Genomic DNA, 26349 nt, shown 5'->3' with positions numbered 1-26349 from the left:
TTATCTCCAGAATATTTCCACTTACCTTTGGTCATTGGCAAAACTACTATTTTACATATTAGCTAATATTAAACTCTAGGATCATACAATCTTATATAAAGTAGGATGAATGTTTGCTTGTTTGTGGGGAAATGGAGGAAAAGGAATTATCCCCTTTGACGAGTTTAAGAAAGTGTGATGGCCACATATCTTAGATCATTTAGATTCAATCATTGTAGAGATAGAATTTATAATACCTAACATCACAAGGTCATTTTTACTCTATATATTGTAACTGCATATATTAAAATGAGAGAATGTATAGATGTTTGTCATATTGCCACTTGGTTTATTCATGTAAAAATGAAGAAACAGCTAATCTTGAGATTGTAAATTTCTGAATGTCTGTGAATTTCTTTTCAACATTTATATACCATCATCAATATAGGTTAAAATTCTAGCTATAAGGTATTTGAGATGGGGTGGGGTAAAATAATAGGTCATAACTCTGAAGGACATTGAATGTTTTGTAAGCAGTAGCAAAATGCTAAGTTAAAAATGTATATAAAGGCAGTTAATATTGCTATATACTATCATATGTATGATATATATGCACACACATATATATAAATAATACTATATACTATGTATTATACTAAATATAATATATACCAAACCCAAGGATTCTTAACATCTCTGCAACACAGGCAGCTGACCTCATATTTAAAATACTGGTGAGGATGGTGAATGATAATCAATGCTTCCAGTACTCAGTAAAGCCAATTTTCTTTCACAGTGGTCTACATTTTCACCAGGCCATGAAATTTCTTTTTCTAGGTCAATTTACTGCAAGACTCAGTTTACTATGAGAGTCAATTTAGCATGGATTTTTAGAGTTTTAGTCCTGGGTATCTATAATGACTGTGTATTTCAAGTGTTTAGATATTTCACTTAAATTTAATATTTTAAAAGAGAAATATACATATTTCTATTAATCATGTGAAATCCTACTAAATTTATCCATAGTTGGAAAAAATTGACACAATAATTTTCCCATTCTTATTTCAAAAACTTTTGTCACAATTAAAACTGGTTTTAAAATTGTTATTTTTTTTCAGCTTTGAGGTATAATTGACAAATTTGTAATATATTTAAGGTGATGATTTAATATATGTATATATTGTGAAAATATTTTCCCTATCTAGCTAATTATCACATCCATCACCTTAAAACTGTTGACAAAGTACTTTGCTCCTAGTCGAATAAAAAAGGCATAAACATCACATTCATGATAAGTACCAGTTATTTCAAATTTTTGAAAATACTCATAAAGTACAAACTAACTGTGGTCTCCTCTGTGAAATGTATCTTAAAAGAGCTATAATATCTAGGGTACTACTGCAGGAGAATGAGGCTGTCATCCTATTGTGTGGACAGTACAAGCAAAGAGAACCATCATTCCCATGGCAAGAAAAAAGTATGTGCTATCTTTATATAACTTGTAAAAGGAGTATTAAGTGAATGACTTACATTTAAAACATTAATTTACCTTCATTTAAAAATTTACTTTAAAATATGAAATATTGAACAATATTTTGCCATGAAGAGAAGGAGAATACAAGGCTTAATGATAAAAAAAAAGTGAAGAAAATATTCCAAACAGGTTTAATATTTTAGACTCTTGCATATAGGGATTCATGGATAGATGCCATCTTTTGGCAATTTATAAAATTAATTCATTGCCTGATGGTTCATAAGAGGTCAGTTAATTTGTACATTTACTGAGACACTGGTAATATATGTAGACAATAATAGCCTTAAAACTATGAAATGAAGATATTTAAAGATATTTAATTGCATTCTAAGAAATGTTTCAAGTTTAGAAATGAATTTATTCATACAATGACAACTCTAGAACATATTGACTCGTCTCATTTTAAAACATTGAAAGATCTTACAACCATTGGGCATTTGATATTTTTTTAAGTTAATTGATTAATAGCATCTAAGAATAGACTATTTACAAAGTAGAGCATTATCTATTCTTTGTACTTGAAGATAACATTATTTATCCAAATGGCCAGAGCTCATGTTTTGAGTGTTTTTCCTCCCCAGGACTGAAATAAATGCAAACTCACTTCCAGTCCCCTGGGTGTGTGGGCTAAAGAGAGCTCTTAATCACATTAAAGTTTATGACTCTCATCACAATCAAACTTGCAGCCATTCTTAAACTATCTAATTAAATTAATCAATTTGTTCTATGGTTTATAAGAAGAGATACTTTTGTGTTATGATGGCAGGGAGACTCCTGGGGTTCCTGAAAATAACAATTTATCAAAAATCCTCAGGGCTTTTTAGTCTCCTCCATTTCATAGAACACCCATGAAATTCTCCCTGGGGTTGAAAGTGCAGTAAAGCACTGTTAAAAACTAGAACTTCTCAATCTTGGTGTGCATATAAATCACCCTGGAATCTTTAATCTTACTCTGTAGGTGTGGGGTAGGGCCTGAGATTCTGCAGTCTAACAAGTTCCCAGGTGATGGTGGTGATGCTGGTGTGAGATCACATACAGCATAGTAAACCTATAGACTATTTCAGTATAGAAATCCTAACTGCTCTGGTAGTTATCAACAAGAACAAAAACACAATTTGCTTCTGAGTATTGATCACAAATGTTGAGATACTCATGTTCAAATGTTCAGTTGGGGCATTTTCTTGAACATAACAATCTTAGAGTAATATATATATATATATATATATATATTTTATATATATATATATATATATATATATATATATATATATATATATATATATATATATTAGCTCAGTGAGACTTTAGAAGTCATCAAATACAGCTTCTTCATACTATAGTTGAGGAAATTGAGGGTCAGGGAAGTTAAGTATATGCCCAAGGTCATACAGCTGGCAGCAGGATGTGCACTAGAACCCAGGAACCCTAACTACTGTGTCGATAAAGAAACCCTAACTTCTTTGGCATTTCCATTTTTATTTATACTCCCTGACACAAAACCTAAGCATGAGTCAATAATGATTAGAATTTTACCTTCTGATGCTCACAATAGTTTAAATGATAGCAGTATTCTTGGACTTAGGTTCCTAACAGCTAAAACTCACAGTAGGCAACTATCTGCTACAATAACAAGAGTATTCACATATCCTCTTTCTTGCAGTTTTGTTGTGGACATGTGGCTTCTTAATTTTGAGAACCTGGGGAGAAAGGTGGAGAGAGAAATGAATGGGTCATTAGTTAAAAGGCAAGGGTTGAAGTTGTAAAAGGTTGTGGCAAAGTGAGCAACAAATGAGAAAGAGCTAAGGGCCTCAGTATTGATCCTGCCTCTCATCTTTCCCTCTGTCTCCTCGCTTGCAGGTTTCTATTGTGTAGTCGCTCAAACAAAGTGGACTTTACTTATGGTGTGACTGATTTAACACTACCGAACTAGTCCATCATCTGCTAATTTGGTCCAATTAAAAACTGGTCATAGGGAAAAGCCTGGGAATTAAGCTCGTTTGGAAACACAACTTCTGATTAATTTATGTCCTGTTCATTTATATCTCCTCTTCTAAAGGGCACATTCAGGGTGCTGATTTATAGAGATGGTTCTTTCCAGATTCCTGAATTTCTTTCCATGATCACCTTTGGTTGAGTCCTTGAAGAAAGCACAGTTATGCTTTTTCTCCCTTCCTTATGGCTGCTGTTAGGACATTTATGGAGGATTGCCCAAGATTTCTTGCTATACCGAATTCGAAGAATCCCACTAAATAGCTTAAAGCCGCCATTTATAAAGCATTTACACATTGCTTGGCCCTGTACTAACAGGTTTGCATTCTCACTTAATCCTTACAACTCCAAGAGTTAAGTGCTATTAGTATCCCTATTTTGCAGTTGAGGAGGCTTCAGATTTAAACGTTCAAGTAAAATCATCAAACACTGTGAAGCAAGAAGTGACAGCTATGGGATTTGAACCTGGATCTACCTGATCTCAGTACTGACCGATGTGATACTGTCACCTGCTAGGCTCTACTGAAATTTACGTCTAGATTAAGTCAAATTCTCAAGAACAGCAACAACAAATTAATTTCCTCCACCCCTAACTCTTCCTCCGTCACACAAGTTCTTGTAGGCAGGTAGGTGTTCTGCTCCCTATACTTAGCCTCTCCCACGCCCTCTGCAATCTTTCCCTTTTGCTTCTGGGAGCTTCAGAGAATGCTACTGCAGCTGGTGAGTGGGCAGGTGCAGCCACCATCTGCTCTAGGAGTCCAAATGCGCGCAAGAACTTAGCACCCAGACCTGGCCCAGCCACCACGGGTTCCAGAACCTGCTGGGGACACGGCTAACCCCGCCCCCTCGCGGTGGCGATTGGCTAACCCTTCCCGAAGGCTAGGCACTGATTAATGGAGGTGCTATCTCCTCAGAAAGTTAGGGCGAGACTCTCTAAGGAGGTGAGAACAGCCGGGGGTGTGTGAATGGGGGATTCAGTTCTTCCTGCCCGAAGGGTCCTTGAGAAGCCTGTTTGTTTTTCCCGGCGCCTGTCTCCACCCATCCCTTTCTCTCATTGGCCAGGCCTGGTGGGCGGGTGTGTTTTCATTGGCCGGGGGGCGGTGTCTGTCCCTGGCCAGGGTGGGGGCGGGGCCTCCACCGCGCTGAGCTTGCCCTTGTGTCTGGTGCTCTGTAGAGCTGCCGCCGCCGCTGCTGCCGCCGCCGCCGCCGTCGCCGCCACCGCTGCCACTGCTGCTGCTGCAGCCGAAGCATCCGGCAGCCGCCGCCGCCGCCGCTGCCGCCGCTACCGCCTCTAGCGCCGCTTCCACCTCTAGCGCCGCTTCCACCTCCACTCCCAGGACCCCGAGACACCCCTAGCGCGAGCGGCGGCTGCTGCTTGCTTGCTCCCCCTCTTCCCCGCCTCTCCCTTTCCGTGACCTACCAACTCCTTGCAACCCTCGTCCGCCCCTTCTCCGACACCCCGGCATCCCTGCACCACCTGCTCTGACAGCCCCGGCGGGTGCTGGGACTTGCTGCGGGCGCGGAGAGGAAGGCAAGCTCCGAACCCGTGCCTGGCAGGCGGACTGTCGCGGCTGCACCACCATCAGGAGGAGGAGGAGAAGAAACTATTTTGCCCACCGAAACCCCATTCTGCGGGTGCTTCGCCGTTGCCGCTTCTGCTGCTGCTGCTCAGCGTCCGCGGGTTCGAACACCGCAGCGGCGAGGACCCTGGGTCCAGAGGGCTCCGCGAGGAAGACACCGGCGGAGCCCCGCACTCTGGTGCTCCGCTCACCAGCATCTCTTTGCCCCCCTCGTTCCATTCCAAACCCTCCACAGAAGGGACCATGATTTGGAAACGCAGCGCCGTTCTCCGCTTTTACAGTGTCTGCGGGCTCCTGCTACAAGGTAATCCCCGCCCCGCCGCGGGGAGCATCAACTTCATGCCCATTCCCCATCATCCTCACTCCACCCCATATTTCCACTCTCCCCCTTACTGTCAGTCCCCCAGTCCCCGGCGATTTCCACCCCCTCCCCCTACACCCTGGTGCGGCAGGGGCCAGTGGCAGTTTGCTCCAGCCCCTCGAATCTCTAGCGCTGTCTCAACCCTGCTCTCTCGGCAGTCAGCCCCTTACGGGCACCTTTCGCCTTTTCATTCACCTGAGCTTCCTACATCTCTCACTCTCCATCATCGCCAGCACCGCCCCCCCACACACACACACTCCCACGCCTTTTGGCTGGCAACTTGTGCCTTCTCTGAACATTCCACCCTCCCACCAACCCCCACCAGCCACCTCCCACGTCACGCTCCTGACCGACCCTCTCCATCTCTTGTCACCTCTTTAACCTCCCCCTTTTCGGGTCCTCTTTCTCTTTCCCCTTCCTCCCACCATCATCATATCCGTGTGCCTTTAAAAAGTGTGTGAGAGCCTGGGAGCGAGCTACCGAGACGGCGAGAACAGCAGCAGCGGCAGCACTGTGTGCATTGCAATAACATCCCCGGGGGAGGGGTGGGGGGAATGTGTTGTGAGACGTGTCATTCACCTAGGAAGAGAGAGGAGACTGTCTGAGGTTAAAAGAGAGAAGGAAGAAAGAAAGAAAAAAAAAGAGTAAACGGAAAAAGAAAGAATGCATAAATAAACCAAGAAATAAAAAGAGAGGGCCGGGGAAGGGAAGAATTAAAAGACCAAAAGCCACTTTATAAACAAACTGACTTTTTATTATTCAGTCTGTGTGGTTTTCTTTTTCTTTTTTTCTTAAGACAAGAAACATATGCACCCTAGCAGTTACTTTACTGCTAAGGGATTTTCGCTTAGATTCCCTACCTCTCCATCTGCTCTCTGTCGCTTCTTTTCCGTAATTAATATTATCCTTTCACGTGAAATGTAGGAACCCCTGTGACCGCAGCGGAGGGAAACCGCACAAAACACTGTTATTATGCAAATCACTGGGTTTGGATGCAGAATGGCTAGGGAACTGGGGTACACTTTTCCTCAGACCCTCTCTTTTGAAGGAGGGAGGAGGGGGCTGTGTGGAATGGGAGGACGATGCTGATTATGAAATAAATGGAGTAGGAGTGCATAGGAAGAGCACCCTTTGGGTGGTAGTGGAGGCAGAGGCGGCGTGCTAGGGCTGAGTGGGCAGGGGCTGTAAGGCGGAAGATTGTTGCTTTGAAGAGAGTGGTGTAGGGATGTGGCTTGAGTGTGAGATACAGGGAAGATGGATGTGAAATTATGGTCCATATGATATTTTTTAAGCTACGTGACTCTTGATTTCTTGATAAACCTTTGACCACCTCTAACCCCTCTGTCATCATTTGTGTATTTGTAGGAAAGATAAGTTGATCAAATTTATTCGTCCCTGGGTAAAAGGAATCTGAAAGTAAGACACATAGAACCACAGGCGTGCAAAACCCAATCGGCCTTTGGAGGATTTAAATGAGGTCAATGAACCATCTTTCAGCAAGTTCTTGGAATGCATCCTCTCTCCTAGCCTCCTCCGGTAGACCGGGACCATATATTTTTTATGCATATTTATGAATGTGAAAGAAGGGATAGCGGACAGATTTTTCCTGAATTAACTAACCGAACTTGCAGAGATATTTGTTAGAATAATTTGTGGTAACTTTGTGCATTTTATGTTTGATGTACATTTTAGATATGTCACGTGCCAGAATCCCCGAGAAGGCAGACAGCCTGTTCTTGCTTACGCCGCCTGGTCCCATTTCCCACCGCTTATACCGCCACCCTCATGCAAGTAATCCGGTGGCTGACACATTACTTAGGTTTCTAATCCGTCCGGAAACATCCTCCTAGAGACCCCACTTCACCTCTCAGTAACTTGCATTTCTCAGCTCTTCTGTGTGTGTATGTGTCTGTGTGTGTGTCCGCACACGCCACGCCGAGTGAGGGGAGTGTGATGTGGGGAAATCAGTTAATTTGGTGATTGCGATGAAAATTCGACACCACTGGATGTGTTTTCCCTGCCATTCTGTGTATGTTGGCCCCGACACGTCACTGCACACACTACTGGGCTGGTGCGAGAAGATTATTTATTATAGAACATGTGGGCAATGGACTGCACTTGGGGGTCGCCTCCTCTCTGCCTTCAACATTTCCCTGTGAATTGTCTATTCAGTGCACTGCAAAATAACTGTCTGCTGGTGCCTTTCTCTCTGTCTCTCTCTCTCAGCCTGAAGGAGGATTTACTCTTTCTCTACCCTGAGAGATTCCATCAGCTGCATTCTTTTTTATTAAGGGCATAGGCCTCTTTTATTAAGTATGTAAACCAAGTATTGAAACAGCGCTGCCTTTCACAGCAGACTGGGGGAGAGGGGTGAAAAGTATACCAGAGAAAATGTACCACTGCAACAAGCAGCAGGTCCAAATAAATAAATAAATAAGTGTCCTATACAGCAACCAGGGAAAGAGCACCAGCTCAAGGATGTATGTGTACTTCTGAGCATCTTAGATCAGTCCATATTAATACACCAAAAGAGAGAAGAAGATTTAAAGAAAAAAAAAAAAAAAACTAGAAGCGGGAGGAGGCACAAAGCCCCACTGGACTGTCTTCTCATGTTTATGGCTGCCTCACATTTATCAAACACTGCTCCACAGACACATCACACTTTGTTGATATTGTCAGTTCCTGCTCAAACAAATTGCTCATGCCTTCCTGTCTTGGTCTTGGCTGAAAACATTGCTTCAGGGTCCAGGTTTATGTTTCTCCCACTACTCTACTGTTTTATTAGGGCTTGGTTAGATTGTAAAATGAAAGCTTTATTTCCTGGACACAGATTAAATACTTAGCAGGTCTTTCCTTTCTATGCACAGGGAAGGATGGGTGGCGGGGGAACTAGTGAGCAACTGATTTTGGCCGGAGGTAGTCTGCTCTGCCTGTTAGTAGTTATGACTAGGCAAATACTATACGCAGTCTGCAGCTTCTTATTATTAGCGTTATCAACACTATAGTGGTATTTTCACTTAAGTCATACTAATCAATGTATTTATCCTTTGTATTATTATCCCATTTCTTGTGGTATGCATTATTTTAGACAAGAAGACTCATTTGAACACATCTTCCGTGTGGTTTCACTGTGTTTTACCTTGTCAACAATTTTTTACTTTTCCTGGGAAGCAACCTCAATCTTTTGGCTTGTTAATATGTAGAGTGATAAGCCAGTGGTGAGATTCAAGATAATGATAAAATGAGTTTTTAAAAAAAGGCTTAAATAGTTCTATTCTACAACATCTGCTACTTCATCCTCAATGGGTCTTTAGGAAATGCATAGTTAGATAGAAAATAAACGTTTCTGACCAAAGTATAACTTGGAATGTAGACTATTTAGGTAATAAAATTTGATTCAGTATTAAGCTATACAGCACCCTTTTTTATTTTCCTCCATCATAGACAGAGGGAGAACCTGGGGCAAGGGCAGGGGACATGTTAAAGAAATGAATTTCTGTAGAATGAGGAGTGTAAAAGCTTACCACCTGCAACTAAGACCTCTTCTTGGCTACAGAGTAGATCCAGTTCAATTGCTGACCCTCCCTGAAGGTGTATCACTTTCCATGCCTGAGGAGACACTGCAAAGATGGAGACTGTCTTGTTTAACACAGCAAACAATTCTAGAAAGGGCAAAAAGGAAGGAAGGGCAAATGTAACCACAAAATAGAGACGCATAGATTCTAATTTTGTTGAGAACTTTATTTCCTTTTTAGAGTTAGCCTTACACAAAAACATACCCAACACTAATATTGGGGCTTTAGGGGTTGTGTGTGTGTGTGTGTGTGTGTGTGTGTGTGTTGCTATGGGACGTTCTAGTAAATAATTTGTTATACTTAGAAAGAAAGATCTTCAAGTTAAAGGTCTGTTGGACATACATATTACTTGCCTCAGTGTGTCATGCACCTCCCCTTACATTTTTAGAGAACACATTGTAATGCAAAATACATTTATATATACTTAATAAAATATTGACAACTTAATGCTTCCTAAAAATAAGTCTCTCCCACTCTTTTCCCTCTACATCTAGTAGCCTTAGCCATGTTGAGCTCATTTCTTATGCTGAATGCAGTTCCTAAGATACAGCTCACTCCTCCCTTTTTTTGATTAACAGCTAAAACTTTGAAAAGTAGACTTTGTACACAAGAGTCAATGACTATGACTTAAACAGCAAACACCAGACAGTAATTATGATAATCTCTCTGCAAATATGAGGAGTTCTTAGACTAATTTAGTATCAAGATGTGGAAGCTTACTTCATTGTCTTTTCCCCTATTTCTACAGCTAGTAGAATTCTGGGAACATAATTTGACAAAGGTAAGCATCAACTGAGATGGCCTCTTCCTCCTTTTTCCACCAGAATATCAAATATGTGAAAAATATTTGCCCCACATTTAAATGGTGAGATAGTCATTTTTCTTAAAGAAAAACTTACTTACATCACTTAAACAGCAAATGGATGTGCAAAAATGTTGGAAGACATCCTAAGCATGCATTTTAAAGTGGCCTGAAATCAACATCAAGTGATAATCAATTTTCTTTTTAAAAAAGAGGGTCTATGGGGTAAAAAATGGTTGAGACAAGTAAAATTTATCTATTATGAAGTATTTGGGGGTACATTAATAATATAACATAGGTGTTTCATATTATTGTTTTATTTGATCGTGCTGACATGCATTCTATGAGATTTATTGATAGAGACTCCTTGTTTTAATAGACTTCATTAAACTTCCTTGGCAAAATCGCCCATTGTGTGGCAGCTAGCTGAGTAGGTTGAGGAGGCAGTGAGAAGGGAAATTACAAATCAAGGAAGTGGAAATCACAAACTGAAGTCAGAAGTCCGTTGTGGAATTGTCAGATACAGGTTTGTTTACCCTCTTAAAACAGCTCTCTTGCCTGTTTTTTATTAAACTTAAGCTTCCTGAGGGCAAGCCCTGAGCTTTACTTATCCGTGCAATCTTCTTATTCTCAGTTTAGTAAATGCATAATAGTTTTGAGTTGAATAATAGGTATGTCCTAATTAGTCATGATGGAGTTAAATGGTCCCTTCTCCTCATAATATATCAGCACTTATACTTTACTAAATAATATATGAGTTAATTTTAACATTTTATAGGTCGTATTGGTTTAGAAAACAGTTTTCCTATAAAAAATTATCATAGCAATAGCTGTTGATATACATCTTTAGATGAATACAGTTTGATCAGCTGTTCTTTGACATGAGATTTCCCTACCTATATTTTTTTTCTTTTCCAGAAGTAAAAATCACAAATATTTTGCATAAGATTACAAACTCAAGTCATGAAAAAAAAATAAATAAAGGGCATGATTTAAATTTACTGATTTAACCTAAAATATTTAAAAGGACAAGTTCATTGCCAACATTTTATTTGAAAATGTCAAGCATTTTTGGAGTGCAGCTCTGTAGTATCAAAAAAAGACATCTTCTGCAAATTCCTTGCGTAAAGAGGTGGGTGAAGATTAACCTAGAGCTGTGGCAGCTGAAGCCCCCTGCTGTGTGATGTTGCAAATGGCATCTCAGGCCTAATGTTCTCTGCAGCCGCAGGCGAACACTCAGGAAAGCAGTCATGTGGCATGAGTGAAATGGGAAGTCTTTTCATATTTCATAGCTTGTAGTGGACATGAACCATCCTTCAGCTTTTCATAACTAGAAATAATTCAGAGAGTATTTCTAATCACGTGAGGTCATGGCAAAGTAAAAGAGAATACATATTTTGCTTAGAGATGAATGTAGTAAAAAAATCCTAATAAAATTATCAATATTTTCATCAAATGAATGGTACAAACTTGCAACTATCTTGCAGACTATCAGGACCACGGGTCAGTTTAATGAAAATAATAGCAAAGTTAAAATAGGATTCTTATGCAGTTATTTTCATGTGTTGGACCTAATCAATGTTGAGCTGGCAAATACTCTGTTATCCTCCTCTTCCTTTAGTGAGTAAGGACTCAGTCCCTTGGTTTTTTCCTTATTACAGCACTTCCTGTTTTTCGAGAATACAGTAGTTTTAAAAGAAATAGGAATTAATTGTTCAATGTTTGTTCACACAGTTTATTTAGTGCCATAAATTGGAATTTGTGTTAACGTCAAACTAGTAGAGACTATTTCCTTTCTGTCTGAACAATTTTATTTATCACACAGGCAAAATCATCAAATATGTTCCTTAATAAATGTAAGAGTTGTGGACCTTATGGGCAACCTATCATGGAAGCCTATCAGGTAACAGTAACTAAAGTAGCATTTTTAATTTTGATTCCATTTGCTACAGAACAAAGTAATTGAACATATTATGCATATTGATTTTTATTCTAGAAATGAGGCCAGTTGGTCCTGTTTATGTGTTCAGTAGGTTTCTTTAAACAGATATGGAATTGTTTTTATCTTAGTAATATGTAATATAGATAAAAATTAGGAAAGTAAATATTCTGCTTAATTAGGCATGAGTTAAATATTAATGCCCAAATCAAAGATGTAATTACTGAGAAAGGAAATATTCCTCAATCATTTATCTATATATATGCACATACAAGCCTAAAATTTACAGTTATTTTTAACTGTAAAGATGTTTGAAGGACGTGCTTATAATTTTGTACATAATTAGAGCTTGGGGCTCTCAGGGATGAAGTGTGAGGAAAAAGGAAAAGTTTATTTTGTTTGCACTTATTATTTTCTTTTACCCTTTTTATGAAGGTTAAAAAAGGTATTATTTGAATACATTTTCTTAGGCTGCAGCAATGATTAACTTTTCCACTTAAAAACACATACACGCAAGGTTTACAGTTTCTGAATTTGCAATAGAGCTGAGCATTTATTCTGGATCTTCTTTTGTGCTTATAAAACTGAGTGATGAGAACCTACTGCTACCTGAATAGAGACAGGGCTGAGGTTGTAAGGAGACCTGCCATGGAGAGAGCCAGCCATTAATTATTCACATTCTATTTTAGAGGCCTTTGAAGTAAATATTAAGACAGTCATTATTCAACACTGGGGATAACTCTTTCTGAGTCAGCAAATAGTTTCCACTTGAATATTTAAACTATCTTTCAGCCATTTGAATGCTGAAGGGGAAGCCCCTGTTTAGTCACAGTTAAGCAGTTATTCTGGGGGCTAGATACTGACGTCATCAGTGATGTTTAGAATACAAAAATAAGCATTCATTTGCTTTGAAGAACAAAAAATCTTAAAGCTAAGTGTGATCAAATAGTGTAAATAATTTCACATAAGCATACAAAAGTCCATTTATAGGTTAACTTGACCCCCCCTAATAATTTTATAGATTTGATGATGGCTTAGTTACAGTGACAGTGCGTTGTTTATCTAAAATCATCTTTGGGAACAGAGTGAGAAAGCACCTTTCCTGACAAGGATGTGCTGCCAACTGCTAAGTGTATAACTGTTATATTGATTCAGTATAATTTATAAAACCAATTAATTTGTTCTTGTAAAGAAATATTTTTAGCTTCTTTGCTAAAATTGTTTGCATTTAAAGATACAAGTGCCTCCCATAATGCTTACTTAAACATCAAAACCTAAAATTTATGGTGCATAAAATATGTTTCTACTTTCATAATAGATTCATATTTTACGTTAGCTTGCCCTATATCCCTGCTGGAGAAAATGTCCCTGACATATATACCTTCCATTCCTTCTCATACTTTATATGTCCTCTGCTTTCAATTTTAAGTAGTAGACTTAGGCTGAAATGAGGGATGATTAGAATATTTGTATTTAAAAGCAAATAAAATGCACAATAAGCTTCTGATTTGTCATTCCTTTATTGCAATCTATTTTATGGTCTGATATCTGAATAGTAACTCAGCTTCCTTTATATTCTCTAGGAATATAATATCCCCCCACTCCACACCGTTCTACCCACCTGCAAGACCCATTAAAAGACATTCATGGGGGCTGGTTTAGTTGAAGGGAGTTTTGCTAAACCTATGAACTGAATATGTCCAGATTGTGTGTTTTTTCTTTCAACTTCCAAGGCTTGTACCCCAGTGTTTTAGCAAGGATAAAACACGTACAGTGTGAATTTAGTTGTTTTTGTTATTGTTATCATTGCATTTCGTGAGAGTTCAACCTTCTTAGTCTCATAATAAAAATGGCAAAAAGAGGAGGGAAGGAATGTGAGTCAGGCAGCCAAACACACAGAAACGCCTGGCAAAGCTGACTAAATTAGCATATGCTAGGCTGTGTATTTCCCTCTGTTGTTACATAACTCTTTTCTAATAGGAAATCACTTCTACTTAACCCTTTCAGGAGATTTGGAATTCTCCCACCGTTATCCTTTTATTTTGCTTCATTTATTTTCTCAAGAATTGTGTAAATCATCTATTGAAGGGCTTTTATGCCAAATTCTTTTTTTTTTCCCCTTCAGTCTTTCTGTATACAAATGTTCCATTCTGTGCCCAACTTCAGGATTCAGGAATCAACTTTTCTATAGCTTTCACTGAGAGGGTCTAATTAGCATTTTAGGCTCTCTTTACTCATGTGCAGCTTTCTTTAGAGAATGTATTAGTTCTATGAGTTTCCCCTAAGGATTCATAATACTCTAGTTTGTTACATGTACTGTGATATTCAATGTGCCTTATTTATGCACGTGTCCTCATTTCAAAGCCTTTTCAGGGATCATGTGGATAGAACAAGGGGTCTGGCTGTAAGTTCACTGTCATGTATTAATGTGTAGGTGGTATTCAGAGAAGGATGTTTCTGAAGGCAATTATATATCTATGACTCCAGTATAGCAAGCAGTTACTCACATTCTACACTTACTAGTTACCCTGCCAAGGCAGAATGAAATTCACCATTGTGATGCAGAATACAGTATCTGTTATTTCTAAATAGTTCTTTGCTCTGGGAATGAAATAAAATAATGAGTGAAAATGTGTTTCCCCTGTCCTGAATAGGGATTGTCCCTTTCACTCTCCCAAAGAAAAAGAAGAATCAGAAATTGTTCCTGAATCAATACTCTATTCCCTAACTAGCCCATTAACACATTTTGCTATGGTGGGATCTTGAAATTATGCTGGTTATTATTTGAGGCTATAGATCTTTAGATAGTATTAATTGCCTGCAATCTTCATGGGCTGCTAAATGTCAGTACATTGCCAAATTTAAAACATTATATTTTCAGGTTTTGATTTGGATGCAATGTGGACAACTGTGCAAATATATAGGAATATTGAACGAGAGAGAGAGAAAGAAAGGGAGAAAGAAACACTTTTTTTTTTTTAGAGAGACCATATTTGTGGAAGGATAGCTGCAAATAATTTGCTCATTTTAGTACGTCACCATTTATAAAAAGGATATTTTCCTACATTACATGAGTTTGAGAGTATACTTATATTAATTGACTTACTTGTATTCCTGGGTTATATATCATCAAAAAATTTGAGTTTAATTTGTAAATACAACTGTTCTTTCTTTTTTTATGACTATTGCAGTAAAAAGCATTTTATAAGTTGATATACTGACACTTTTAACGAATTTTTGTTTCATTATTTTACACAACTGCATGATTTTCCAAGCCATATTATTATTAATGGTAGCTAAAAAAATGCTAATGTCCAGGAACCGTGAGAGTTTTTTATGAGAAATTTTGACCAGAATCTGATGTGTTTTTTTTAGTAGACAAAAGAGTGCCATCTGCCCTTTATTGATTATTTTAAGCATTTATGTTTTCTTAGTTTATGAGAGAACTAAGCATTTTATTTTGTCTATGTTATGATCTATATAACCCCTGCATATATTTTTATTATGGCATTTTGAATGTTAGGTATTTATCTGTCTGTCTCCTCTAGTGGACTATAAGCCCCTAGAGTGCAGGGTCTTAGTCTTCATTTTATTTCAACTGCCTAATAAAATGTCTATTTTTTAATGTTTTCATTCCACTGATTGATTAGTTCTCTTCCAATCCATTTAATCATGATGCATCTCTTTAATTGGATCCAAATAATATTTAAGTATTTATAATTGCCAAAATGCCAATACAGTATTCCAAATAGAATAAATATTTGCAATCAATTTTCATCTGTATGTAAAGTACAGGGAGAAGACAAAAATGAACACTAAGAAATATGATTCTAAATAATGACATACTTCACAAAAAATGTAGAATCACTCCTTTCAGTTAAGGTAGTCAGTTCAAATTTGCCCTGAAAACATTCGTCTCATAGCTTTGAACCTCCCTGATTTCTCTGGGCATTGTAACCCTTTGTCTTTTTTTATGTACCCCTGGCCCCAAAAATATTCCTGATGATGACTTTGGATAAACATGAAGCCAAATCATCTTACTGTTCTATTTAGAGTAGCTGGTATTTCTGGATAAATGTATAAACAAAGAGGAATTACAAACTGACCTTGATCTGCCAGATTATCAGTGAGGACTGACCTGCTTTTGTTATTGCCAAGCTGTAGAGCAGAGGTGCTCTGAGTAGTCCTTGAAGTACAGATTCAGGGTATATTCTTCTCAGTTTAACTTGGGGAGTTTCCTTTTGTTTTATTTAAAAGGGCTTTTAAAGAAAATTCTAAATATATATATATATATATATATATATATATTTAATGCTAAGTCATACTTCTACAATTGAGGACACACATTTGCTATGGTTGAATTTGATTTAGTTTTCTTTTTGCATTTGGAAAGACAGTGGGAGGTAGAATGGGAATATTAACTGCTTTTTGAAGAGAATTTAAATATAGTTACTGGGAGCTGAACTCCAACAGTGAAAAGACTTTCTACAATTTGTAGTGACTCTATTTCCACATAAAGTGTTTTAAGAATACTTTTCCTAAAATGTCCCAGAGAAATGTAGTTTTTCTTAAAAGTTATATAGTTTTTCTTCAAATTTAAAAAATTCATTTCCCAATTGTCTTTCAGATTTTTGACTGTTTCATGACTCTTGGCACTTGAAAGGATATTATTAAGTAGGCTAAGTTAAGATTTACTTGAAGCCAAATCACTGTATCATCCTCCTGCTAGAAATACACATTCAGTTAACAGATATTCAAAGTAGATTAAACTATCTCAATTTATTGAGGGTTATTACCACTTTATGAAGTTAATATTAGAATTATATTCCCCCATAGCTTCTGTTAGTACCGAAAATCTTGCTTTATGTGAAGATGTGAGTGTCAGTATGATGCAACAGCCAGGTAAGAATAATCTCATCTATAACGTGGCTTTTGTTTAGCCCCAGCTGATTCACTTTCCAGATCCTAGTGAAAAAAAGGGAAGATAGGGCTTCCCTGGTGGCGCAGTGGTTGAGAGTCCGCCTGCCGATGCAGGGGACACGGGTTCGTGTCCCGGTCTGGGAAGATCCCACATGTTGCGGAGCGGCTGGGCCCGTGAGCCATGGCCGCTGAGCCTGCACGTCCGGAGCCTGTGCTCCACAACGGGAGAGGCCACAAAAGTGAGAGGCCCACGTACCGCAAAAAAAAAAAAAAAAGAAGGAAGATAGTTTGGGAATCAATTTTGTTGACTATATCACTGTTCTGATGAAAAATTTTTTTAATCTGTTACTGAATTTTATTCATTATATTGAGATATCCTATAAATCTATGGTTAGAAGTGACATATTTAAATTTTTTTATGTGTAATCATATAGTATATGAAACACTAGAAATGTGTGGAAGAATCACACCTTTATATTTCTCAACATTTTTGTCATAATGGACCACTCAGAAATTGAATTTTCAGTTTGATATGAGAAGGAAGTACCTTTCTCTATTACTTTAAATGCTAAAGCATTTCAGACCCCATTCTTGTTGAAAGTGGCCAAATTAAGAACAACATCCATAATATTCACCAAAAATATATTGTACTAAGTGCATTGTCTTTATAAAAAGATTTGATGGTAACTAACATGAAAAAGAAGTGTGTTTGATAATATTTACGAATATATTTTTAAAGGTCAAGAAACATTTATAAAGGATAGTTTCATGTCCACTGGCTTGCTTTATACTTATATATGTGTGTGTGTATATATATATATATATATATATATATATATATATATATATACATATACATATATATATATATATATAACATAGAAATGCTGTGGGTGAGGTAAGACTAATGGTGTTGTGAACTTCAATTCTCCATATCCTTTCATTTCTGTGGGATAGCTAAGTTAAAGACATTGGTAGAGATAATTTCATAGTTTTTTAGAGGTCTGATAGAGGTCATTAAAGTCCGATTTACTTTAAATTTTTGTTTTGCTTTACCCAATTTTATTGACTGTACAGATACAGACTACCAACAAAGCAGAACAGATTATCTTTAAAGGATGTGACAGCATAAAAGTACATTTTATAATACAACAACTATGTTTGATAGATGGGTATGGACAGGTTGGGAAGACTGATCATCTTTTTATCATATAATAATGGTCTTACTATAAGATAGCAGTAAACATGTTCAGGCATTAGAAATACTTCCTCCGGAGAGCTTCACATCATCTTAGTGTACACAGATGGAGAATGGGAGTGACTTGGTGATAGAGGAAGAGGCAATAATGGATACCCATGATCCTTGAGTAGAATACAAGGAACTGCCATGTCAAAATACAGTTAGTGTGGGAGTGGTAGTGAGGTTGACCTGCTGAATGTCTTTTATTTTGTAGTGAGAGTTCTCTATTCTATAGAGGGAGGAGATACCACTGAACTAATTTAGACTTTGATTTTTGGAAGTGCCCTGCAGCATCAAGATGTAACGGTAGGAATCAAGGGACCCAAGCTCTCATCAAAGCCATGCCACTATTTTAGATATGAGTGAGTTACTTCTCTTGCAGCTTAGTTTTTTCATCTGTGAATTGAGAGATTGGAACCACATCCGTTCTTTGGCAATATGTTGTAGAAGGATCTTATGGATGATGGCAAACTGCAGAAATGCTGTTTTTCTTTTCACTTTCCACCTAAAAATCTTTTATAACACAGTCACTATAACAGTAACTGTGTGCCCTTAAATACCTTTTACTAAAATTTAATTTTTTATATCTACTCATGCATTATTCAGTATTTAACATTTTTACACATGTTAAGAGATTGTTATTCTGATACGTGTCTGTATAAATTTCAGAACTTTTTCCCCTCTGTCAATGACTTTTATGAATTAATTTTGTAGCCATCAGCCTGAGTTTGGGTCATACAGTTTTTTCTAATGAAATTACATCCATAGATCAATTTTGAAAATTAGTAAACTGTTGCTCTGTTAGTCATTTTTATTAGGGAGTGGATTGAATTAAGTTTTAATTTTGAGTTCATCTTTGTATTTCTATGCATTTAATATGTGTGTATGTAAAAACTTCTACAATCATTTTATTTTTCATAGCCATTGATTTTCTTAAACATAACTTATTCATTTATTGATTCATTTTTCAAGAAATATGTACTTGAAGGCAGCATTGTAAATGTTGGATATACAAGTAGACAAGATGGAAATAGTTTCTGCTCTTATGGAACTCGCATTCTAGTGACTGAGATACAGAATAAACAAATCAAAATATTACAATGCCTTAATTGTTTTTTTCTCTGAAATAAAAATAAAAATTTTATTTTTATGTTAATATCTTTTCCATAGCAACAAAATGTGGATATATCAATGAGGGTATGAAATCACTGATTTAGAAACAATATTATAAACCTCACTGGGCTTTTAACATTTTTATTTAAGGTTGGACTAAAGGGCTCTCATTTCCTCCAGTTGTTTATCATGAAAACATTCTCAGTATGATGCCAGTTTCTTTCTTTATTTTATTAACACAAGTTGAAAGAAGCTGACAAGTGAACAGAAATATTCAAGCCTGTTCTATTCTAACTGATTTGTTCAAGAGGGTGATTCATTTAATTTCATAAAGGCTCAGTGGGCCAGAACCGTAGATGACCAGGTCAGCAGAGGGAATGTACGGGAGAAGAGGTCTGTGAGAAGGATCTATGTAAGAAGCAACAATATTTAGTTTTTTAGAGCTGAAGTTCTGCTTGAGCAATTCTGATGTTACCAGCAACAGTCATTTAAAGAGCTGCTGATGCCTCAGGGAAAACATTTTGAAAGTGTCCTATCTAGAAACAGTGTTCCTTGTACTGTGTCATATATATTAAAACGCCGTCCCTCGCTTATATTACAGTACATCGTGCCTGATTAAAACCTGTACTTCTGTAATATGGCCTTTTGATAGTGCCGATTAAATGTCGCTCCTGAAATATTTCCTCCTGCTGAATCTCTCTGAATATGATTGAAATATTAATTAGTATGATATGAAATATTAATCACCTGGTAAACAAAACTGTCAAATGGATGAGGATACAATTATTTTTTTTTAAATAAAGTGAATTTTTTATACAATTATTTTAAGGGTTAGAGAGAAAATACAAAATCATACGAACGGGCTTAAAATATTCTTGATGTCTTTATATTACTTCCTTTAATATTTAACTTTGATGACCTCAATATGCAAATGATGTCATATTTCTAAGAGATTATATGGTATTTTTGAATAGTATACCTCACTGGCCAGTGTGATCCCTGGAGTAGGTGATATATACCTTATAATAGATAAGATAAAAAACATTGATGTATCCTCTAGAAATCATAATGGTGGTTGTCTAGCATGTATAATTACTCTATTTAAAGACTTATTTATCTGGATTTCACTCAACAGTACATTGCACAGCTAGAAAAACCTCAGCCTAACGGTAATCTTTAATTTCGCTTTCTTTATATTTTAAAGGAAACTTTAAAATTAAAGCAATTCCAGTAAGTGCTCTGTTGTAGGTGACAATTTACAAGAGTGTAGTTTTATACTAAATGATTTATTTTGAAAGTATATTCAGTTTTCCAAAGTAAGTCAGAGATGCATACATAATTGGAAACTTTCCTAGAGGGAACTAGGTGGTGCTGTTCTGTCATCTTTGTGTCTTAGTGACTTCTTTGGTTCTTTTCTCAATTCATTAAAACACTTTCATACAATAGGTGCATTCGGTAAGATACAGTTTTGGTTTATAGTGGCACTATTTTTATTAAACAACTAAGTTTATGTTGATCTTGCATCTTTGTTTTCAGCAGCATTTTCATACAGCAGATAAAAATTTTCTTCCTAAGCAGTAAGCTGTGTCACAGTTTACAATGTCTCATTCCTTCATCATTTAAGATAATGTATAAAATTCTGAAATCTTCAGCTATTTATGTTATTATGTGTTTTTAAATGCTTTGGCTCTTTTACTTGCCAAACCACTTACTATTAATTTAATCAAAATTTAAAGTGGTAAAATTTTTGTACAGAGTTGATTTAATATAAAAATGCCACAAAATGCATAAGCTCAAGGAAAACTTATTTACATTATTTGAAATACTAAAAAAAATTCAAGTAAACTTTTCAACAAAGAAAAAAAGAAAACCTTTCCCTTGAAAAGGAGTTGTTTGCTTAATTTACTTCCTTATAAGAAAAGTAGCCTCAATTAAGCGATCAGTAATATTTTCATTTTTCTAGATATCGTTAATTGTGTGTTCCAATGATCTTGGTGGTACTTGATAGTCCGAAATAAAATAAAAAACCTATTTCAGAGTAAACAACAACAAACAATGTTACCCCACTGTCCATGTATATTTAGTAGACTGGTATTTCTGGGGTATATTTTCTTGGTAAGAATTATGACTTCTTTCAGATATCGTTAGGTTTAGAGAATCAGATAAGAGAAAATTTTAAAGGGTTGCAGTTTTTTCCATCAAAAATCATCTTGTAAGTTGTTTCTTAATGATTTTTCAATACCTTTGGAGAAGAGTATATCACGCAATTTATTCTCTAATGTAAATCTTTAATATAAAATAAAGATGAAGTACTTCAAGAGTTCTACCCATGTGTTTTCTTGTAGAATTGTAGTTCTATCATTTTGAATGGGGACAAAAATAATCTATATCCTTCTTTTTTTCGGATAGAATAAATCCTCCTAGCTATTTACATCATAAAACATTTAAGTTTTACCTTAATAGAAAAGTGAATGTGATACAGAAAACTTTTTGTGTTTTCTGTTATCTCCCAAATCTTTTATCTTTAGAAGACAGAATCAATATGGAATTTCAGGATGGTTCCGTGGCATGTCATTTTACAATGCAGAGAGATAATCTCTGAGATGAACATCTTGTAGGCTAATAAGCCTAAGTGAAAGTGCTGCTATACTTCTGTGCTCATGTCTGGTCTCGAATGAAATGGAAGTCACAAGTATTAGGATGAATGCCAGTGGTTAAACATTTGTCAAATAAGAGTTCAGATTGGGGAAACTGCATAAGGGAATTGAGATTATTCATTAACAAGAACGCCTTCATTTTCTATCAAATGAAAAATTTTCTAAGAAGGATTAGGTAACTCCCATTTTATATTGCCATAACCTTAAAGTGTGAAGAAACCTAATAATATAAACACTTTGGGATTAGATCGAAAGTCAGTATGTTTTGGGTGTTAATTTTTTGTATTGCAAAAAATACTTTCTAACTCTTAGATACTATCATTATGAAAGTAAAGCTTGGATTAGACAAAGAAATTATGAAAGGTATTCATAGATTTGTTCAAAAATATGCAGTGTGTTTATGATTTCCACTTTTTTAAAGTTGACATTTTGACAGCAGTACTAATAAAAAGAATACTCAACTTTAACATATTAAATGCCAGATTTATATTATGGAAATTTAAATGGCACTGTCATCAAGACCAATCCTTTATATAATCGATAGCCTATTTTTAAAATACACCATACTTTAAATAAAGCATGATATTTGGTGAAAAAACATCTAAATTATAAGTGAATATATTTTAAGATTATTTTTCCTCCCAGAATATAGAAAGTGTACAGGTTATTTCACTTCTTAAATGTCAAAAATACAAAAACCTATGTTGTAACTCGGGTAACTGCTTATTGTTTTAGAAGTAAATTGGTAAGGAAGAGACTAAAACGCATCTCTGGCAATATGCTTTCTTCTTGGACTCAGGCTCCAGAATTAACACCAAAAATAATGCATGATTTTTTCATAATTTATTCTGGTTATTTATTTATTAGAGACCTAGTGTTAGAATAAAAAGAGGCTTTCTTCACAATTATTATTACTATTATTATTATTTTTTTTTCGGTACTCGGGCCTCTCACTGTTGTGGCCTCTTCCGTTGCAGAGCACAGGCTCCGGACGCGCAGGCTCAGCCGCCATGGCTCACGGGCCCAGCCGCTGCGCGGCATGTGGGATCTTCCCAGACTGGGGAAGGAACCCGTGTCCCCTGCATCGGCAGGCGGATTCTCAACCACTGCGCCACCAGGGAAGCCCTTCACAATTATTTTTGATGAAGATTAATATCAAGCACTATAGCCTAAGCCACTGACTGTTAGTAATCAGGGGCAGCAAGTAGATTACATGGCATGTCAGTTTTTTGGAAGAGCTTCATTTTTCCAAATGCTCCTTTGGAAACTTCTGATGAGGATCCTTTTCATTTTGCCATATTTTATCAATGATGAAAGATTTATATCTCATCGGTCTAAAGGTGTTTTTCACTTTAAAAAATAGACTAAAGAAAGAAAACTACAATAAGTAAGGGATTTCTGGATTTCTTTTGAAATCAGAGTCAGATAGCAGAATAAGTGAAAAAGTCAGTAAAGGGACTGGTGATAATTAAGAGAATAAAAGCAACAGTATCATGGAGAGGATGGATGTAAATCTTTGTACCTTTAAGTATATTTTTCCTTATTAGGCTGATAGAAAATAGAATCTCCAAATGAGTCTTGATATAAAATTGCAGTGTATGTTAACAAATCAAATTTTGATGGACCCAATAGCTAGAGACATTGTACATGGTGAAGGAGATTAGCATATAACTAAATAAGAATTTTGGATGATCTTTGGTGCAGTATGTCTAGAACCTAATTGTAGTGAGGCAACACAAGCAATGAAGAATTCTAACGCTGTTATAGATAAGTATAATTAATATTAGTCACATATGGCCAATAATAACACAATGGATAACCTTGGGGAAAATGTTGTATCATAAACTTAATATACTTTCATATACAACTTAACAAACTGAGAGCTTTCTAAATATATCTCTGCTAGTTGGCTTTGATTGTGTCAAGATCTAATTTGTCTTAAAATTTGAACCCAGTCTTACTATGTTGGCATTAATATGAGTGGAAGAGATGGAATACAATGATTAGGAAGTAATTGTATATTGAAGGTCAATCTCAGGAGATCTTCATATTATGGCTTTGCAGTTTACAAATTGTCAACTTTTCAAAAAGAATTGTTCCCCGAAAAACTGGGTTCACCTCTTGGTGGGTGTTTAGCCAAAAGACACAACCAAGCTAAAGGTCAGGGGAAGGAAGGATTTTATTACTTGCAGCAGTAAGGTAAACACTGGGGATCTTTCCCAAAGCAGTGTTTCCGCAACAACAAAACTGGGGAAGTTTTAGGCTAAGAGTATATACATATTCATGAAGGGGCTTGATCAGAGGAAAATTCAGCATAGAATTGGGGCAAAGGTCTATAGAGTCCAAGTTTAGTTTACTGAAGTCAGGAGTGTCAGAAAATGTCAACATCATCCCTTAGGTTCTAGTTGATCTGATGGTTGAGTGCTTCAGGCTAATCTTACCAAACAAAACTGGGAGTCTTTACAACTGATATATTACCTTTGTTGTTGTTACTTCTCTTCCTGATAACAGTAATTTTTTCCTGCATTCTTTTGTACCCTTAAGATCATTAATTACTGAGACCTGTTCAAGGACAAGCATTAGTGTCCAGGCTTAGATCACAAAATGGTTTAGGTGAAAAATGTCTTCTTCTATGTCCAGAAAGCCATGCCTGGTTCTCTTTCTCTGGCAACCCCTACCCTAGCTGCTTACAGCATCTTATTATTGGCTACATATGTTCAGTTGTAAAACTGGGAAAAACACCACAGCAGAACAGCTCCTAAAAACAGACCAATGGTTTAATCATTGGTTTGTTTCATGAGAGAGTGATTTCAAAACAAAATAAAACAAAACAAAGCTTACAAAGGCAGCCTCTACATTTAATTCCTAATGTGTCAATCAGCAGGTGCTTCAAAAGGAACATTGCTCGTTTGAAACTAAATTTTTAAAAATTATTGAGAAATTGACATTTTAGGGAGCCATCTTCTTTATCCGAAAGTCTAAAAATAAAAACTTTTAAAAGAGAATTAAGGCATTACAAAAAGTTTGTCTTCTCATTTCACTTAAAAATATATTGTAAATTAGAAAAATGTGACATTTAGAAATAAAATAGTTACGTTGGCTAATCTAAGCATCAAGAAATTAATCTAAATGTACTAATAATCTAAAGTAGTCCCCTGATGTTATCTAAGACATTAGCATCATTGTCAGAAATTATCTTGTTGTTTTACTAACTTGTTTATATTTTCTGCCTTTTCTCTGTAGACCCTAAGCTCTGTGAGTGCAAGGATATTGTTTACTGATTTTATCTTCTACTTTTGGAATATTATCTGGCACACAGCTATTCAGTAAAATTTCTAACACGAATGAATATGATGCTTTTGATTTATTTTTTTAAATAAAAGACTTTACTTTTTGAGTGACTTCCTATAGTGAACAAAAACCAAATTAACACTTATATTTAAAACATACCTACTTAAGATTAGTTATTATGTAGTAAAATTCTTTAAGTTCTTCTTTTTAGACACATCATGTTCCACATTTGATTATAGATCATTTGTTATTTGAGAACATTTGTAATTGTGTTTATTGCAGTAGACTTGAAATAAAGCACAATGCTGCTGTTGCTCATTTAAAACAATAAATGAACATAGAGCAGGGGAATTTCCTTGTTGAAATGCCATAAGAACAGTTTTCAAAGTATTAATATATTCTCCATATTAGCTTTTTATCATTGCTAGTATATAGTTCAGTGTGTGTGTGTGTGTGTGTGTGCATTCTTTACATCAGAAATTTTTCTAAAGTCACGGAATTATAACTGCATTATGTGAAAAAAATAAAACCAAAGATCATAATAGGCCATAGGGGAAACTCTACATAAGAAACATATTATAGTAAAATTGGATGAAAGTTTAAAATAAGCTCTGCTGTACTTTAGATTTAAACATGATCTCATTTCAACCCTATTTAAATCTTATTTCAGAGGCAGCATAGTGTAAATGGAAAGTAAAAGGGATAGGGCATCAAGAATTAAAGTTTTGATGATGACTGTGCCATCGGCTCTGTCACCTGGGGAAACAGCTTATCTCTCTAGGGGTCAGTTACTTGGGGGTATTAGACTTGGATCATCTCCAAGCTGTCTTTCAACTTGAAGGTTGACCCGAAGTCCACAAATAAAATAAAATAAATAGGTATAGTTTGCAAAGGTTAGGATATGATTATGTCTTCATCATTAAATGAAAAGCTTTAATTAAATATGTGTTTTAAAATGATAAAATCAATTATTAGCTGTGTTTATAAAATTCTACTGATATACAATTAATGTGTTTTAAAAATGCATGTCCATTATGTATATATATTCATATATGTATTGTTATATTGGCATACTATAGATATATCAGTATATAAAACAATATCAGTATGTAAACCAATAACCTTATTATGATGTCATTTGTTTTAATGTGTACATAATAATTTATTGCATTTCTGACTTTTCACCCTATTCTCTGATAAGAGAGGCATGAATAACTAGAAGAGGGATCACTGAAGAATATTCATTTCGTAAAACACTTGCAAGAAAAATCTTAAACTATTAGAAATTATTAACCTAAAAAGGATAAAATAAAAAAGCTTGGTGATTCCAGGAGTAGACTTCAATAAATGAAGATTATTTTGCACTAAG

General features: G+C 36.1%; 1 protein-coding gene across 7 annotated transcripts in view; it reads left to right on the top strand.

The window, feature by feature from the left end:
- Positions 1-5325: 5325 nt before the first annotated feature.
- The window catches only part of CADM2 (cell adhesion molecule 2), a gene marked incomplete at both ends in the record, with an annotated part of 1063002 nt that continues 1041978 nt past the window's right edge, over positions 5326-26349 (top strand). For all 7 annotated transcript variants that reach the window (XM_082625754.1, XM_082625752.1, XM_082625756.1 and 4 more), the window contains one exon: positions 5326-5386. In XM_082625754.1, the coding sequence (XP_082481880.1) occupies positions 5326-5386 (61 nt within the window). The remainder of the gene's footprint in view (positions 5387-26349) is intronic.

Source organism: Mesoplodon mirus (assembly GCF_964341445.2).
Source record: "Mesoplodon mirus genome assembly, chromosome: 6".
NCBI classification, from domain to species: Eukaryota; Metazoa; Chordata; class Mammalia; order Artiodactyla; family Ziphiidae; genus Mesoplodon; species Mesoplodon mirus.
Note: the sequence above shows the minus strand (reverse complement) of the source record. Positions and strands in the feature narration are given on the sequence as shown.